Source organism: Colletes latitarsis, chromosome 10, assembly GCF_051014445.1.
Source record: "Colletes latitarsis isolate SP2378_abdomen chromosome 10, iyColLati1, whole genome shotgun sequence".
NCBI lineage: Eukaryota > Metazoa > Arthropoda > Insecta > Hymenoptera > Colletidae > Colletes > Colletes latitarsis.
In genome coordinates, this window is record NC_135143.1 from 10,007,240 (window position 1) to 10,010,973 (window position 3,734).

General features: G+C 36.6%; 1 protein-coding gene across 1 annotated transcript; it reads right to left on the minus strand.

Moving 5' to 3' along the window:
• Positions 1-344: 344 nt before the first annotated feature.
• Positions 345-3,414, minus strand: LOC143346933 (uncharacterized). The gene is made up of 2 exons (XM_076775635.1): positions 3,184-3,414; positions 345-2,413 (listed from the first exon to the last, which is right to left on the minus strand). Exons 1-2 carry the CDS (start codon positions 3,308-3,310, stop codon positions 1,635-1,637), a joined length of 906 nt encoding a protein of 301 aa, XP_076631750.1. The 5' UTR covers positions 3,311-3,414; the 3' UTR covers positions 345-1,634.
• Between the last annotated feature and the right edge of the window lie 320 nt (positions 3,415-3,734).

The window sequence follows — 3,734 nt, forward strand, 5'->3', positions numbered from 1 at the left end:
TTCATTTGTTACTGACCTTAATCGTTAGAAAACAACGAACTTTCTTTCGTTTAATTTCCATCGACGACCGAGCAAACGATGTAGACGCACATGACACAAAAGCAGAGGAACGTTTGTCTCAGAGTCTATTTATTAGACTATATCTTTGTCCATTATAATTATCTGGAAAAGCGGGAGTTCGATAAACCAAGATTATCATTTTTATTATCGGACAATCGATAACGTACAAGTTTCGAGACGCAACAGCCTTCTGATAACCAGACCGCGTAATCAATTGTATCTCATTGTCAGAAGGTCCTAATAAAATTAAGTGGACAGGTAGTAATCATTGTTAAAATTTTCGGAAGAGTAAGGATATTTAAGAATAGGAATGGTCTTGGTCGCTTATTACAGACGTGACTATACAAAAAACAAATAATGGATGTCATAATTTGTCGGAAATCATTTTCCAAATCTTGAATAATCATGATGTCAGCTTCGAATACAAAAAATGTGTTAAATAGCTGGTCTTTGGAAAGTGTGAGTAAGTTACATGCTTATAGTTATGTAAGTTTAAAAGGCCAATAAAATACTAGAGAATTTCAAGTAACAGAAATTATTATATTACAAAATCTGTATACGAATACATTACACATTTTTTAAAGTAGTTTACTATTATTATTTACTAAAAATTGTTCAAAGAACATAAAAAAAAAGATTAATACGTGCAAAACTTTCAGTCATGACTTCTCGTGCTAGTTTTATTTAACATATCAAGTCTAATTGATATTCATAAAAACATTCAACTTATTTATAGTAATTATATACAAAATTTATTTTATTAAAAGTTGTATACTGTCGGTTTATTGTAATATTTGTTGAGGGGTTGAGCAAATTAATTTAAATTTTGTGAAAGAAACTTTTTGATATGCTCAACTTCACGCGTCAACTTTAATGACGAATGAATGCTTGTGGGATACGGAAGGTAAATACGTTAATCACAATTAGTTGAATATTGTAACAACCAATAACTATTTATTCTTCGTCGGATAGCCGAAATGTACAAAATTTTAAATATAATATTGTAGAGTTGTGTTTGAGTGTCAATTTTGATCTGTTGTCTGGGCCAAGGTTGCCCAAGAAGCTAGCCTCGCCATGGGCGTACTCAAGGTCATAGGAGGTAGCATCGGTCTTAAATTGGTCAAAAATTGCTAATATGCCGGCCAATCAGTTTGGCGGCGAAGTTGGTCGGTGGGAGACGGCATGTAACTGTTATTTTTAATAATTTTCCCTTGTCTGGGTTTTTCCGCGAGGCGATTACGGGCCCAGGTCAGCGCTTGGTGCCCAAGTGTTTCCTGCGATACCTGACTCGCCATAAAACATCTGGTACCGGGGTTCGATGTTATTGCAGGTAGTAAAGTCATAGAACGCCTGGTTTTGGAGGACCATGCAGATTTGAATGAATTTAATAATTAAATAGCCGCCTTAATGGCACTTGGTTATAGGCAAAACATGATTGTATGAAAAGTGTGACTCTACATCCGCTGGCTTTATGAATTTACTGTTACACTGCAACACAGAATAAATCGTAATTGTTATTTCATGCCGTAACAATACTGTATATTTGAAACATAACCATTGATAGTACAAACGCATTACAACTTAACAAACTCTGTTGGAATTTCAACAAATGATGACGACTGAGGGACATTAGGCGAACAATCGTCTGCGATAGGTATTAATTCCGAAGCGGAAGATGAACTTCGCGAGCTGGAGAAGTTTTCAGGAATATTATTAAAAGCTGACTCCAGACACGAATTATGAAAAGTTTGCTCTTCGGCATTAGATACGGCTTCGAATAACGTTCTCTTAATTTTAAATTGCAAATGGCGTGGTAGCATTCTAGTAGAATTGTACATGGAAATAAAAAACTGATATAACGCGTTGGCCTGTTCCTTTTCCAATTTTAGTCTCTTCTCCATTATTTCTTGTCGTGTTACGTCTCTTTTCTTGTACCTTTTCTCTTCCTTGTGTATAGATCGTTGTAACGTTAAATTTACATTGGATTCCATCTTCCTCTTTTTCCTAGTTTGGGATACGATTTCTTCGTTCCTTTCGTTCGCTTCGTCTTGTATTATGAGTTCCTCTTTTATTATCGATTGTTCTTCCTCGATTGCTGTTTCATCTTCTTGCTCGCCCTTCGTCTTCTGGATCTCGATATTGTTCTGTTCGTTACTACTGAACATTTCCGTTTCCATCGTCGTATCCAATGATGTTAATTTGCTATTCATGAATGGTAACAGATATTCCATGTGTCTTTCGTACGCCCAATATTTTTTATATCCTGCCGCTTGTCCGCTTCTCGTTTTACGCCGTCGAAGAGCGTCTCGGTGGCAATGTCGAAGCGATTTCCATTGAGCTTTCACTGCTTGTGCTGTAAAATTTAATTGCCATAAATCATTTGCAGGTACCTAGCTATTCGATCGATGCTGGTTGAGGCTTCTGGGTGCAAAGCGTTCCGACTGTTTTGCCAACATTGCAGCTAACTTCTTTAAGGATCAAATGACACACTGACATTGGTACGTGTCACGTGCTTATGTCATGGATCGACCATCAATCACAGAGCTCGTGTCACGGTTTGCTGGTCACCAATCAAAGTTGTTCGGCTGAACAATTGAAAAACCAAACACCTTAAATAAACTAAAACCACACGGCACACACCAATATTCAGTGTGTCGTTTGACCCCTGAAGGAGCTACCGAAAAAGATCTTTCGGAAATATCTTGAAACCGATGGACACCATTTGGTACTTTTATTCTAAAATAATTAAATTTATTACTTACAAAAAGCTAAAAATGTAGATTTTTTCAATTGCCTTTAAACTAGCGAGATTTGTTCATTTGAGGATATTTGAAAGTCAGTATGGTCGTAGTGCAAACAAATAACGTTGACCTTGAGAGAAAAAAATAACATGAATCAGGATATTCTTAGCTTTGAACCAAACAAATGTGTCCTGGTACATTTCTTCTTATCAGCAAAACTAACAAAAATATTAGGATGTACAAGATAAACACCCTATGTATTTACATTGTGAACATATTTAAAATAATACATTTAATGTTCTGTAATAAGACATCAGAAAATTTCGGTGCATTATATACACAAATAATGATACGTATCGAAAAGTAGAAAAGATAAACTTACTGGTCAAATGTAATTTTTCTGCGATCGAACTCCAAACTTCCTCCTTTAACTTTATTTTCGAATAATCTACATGATTCGTATCGTACAGAATGGGATATTGTTGGACAATTTCTATTAATTTTTCCATAATGAAATAAATAAACTCTATTATTGAAGCGTATGAAAACAATGCTGGCGATGAGCGTCGTGCGCAGCAAACTGCGTCTCCGCACCAAACCTCACGCTGCTTCTGCGTTAGTCACTGCTGCGTCACGTGAGCGAGCGACAATGTACGGTGCACGGTCTACAATGATTTTACATAGCTTACGAAACCTTGTACCGTACTGCGTCACGCTGCGCTGCGTCACTACGCGCTCAATGTGTACATACCTACGGTAACATAAATAAAAGAATCGACTAGGGGAAGAAGTTCCAGGGGTGTGTGATTCCACTCTCTACCTACACCGAGTGAACAATCTAACTTGATTACAACTATTTCGATTGCTACTTGACTTTCTGTTAAGAAAAATAGACAGGATGTAGGTGCAGAAATCTTTCGGCGAAATTGAAAA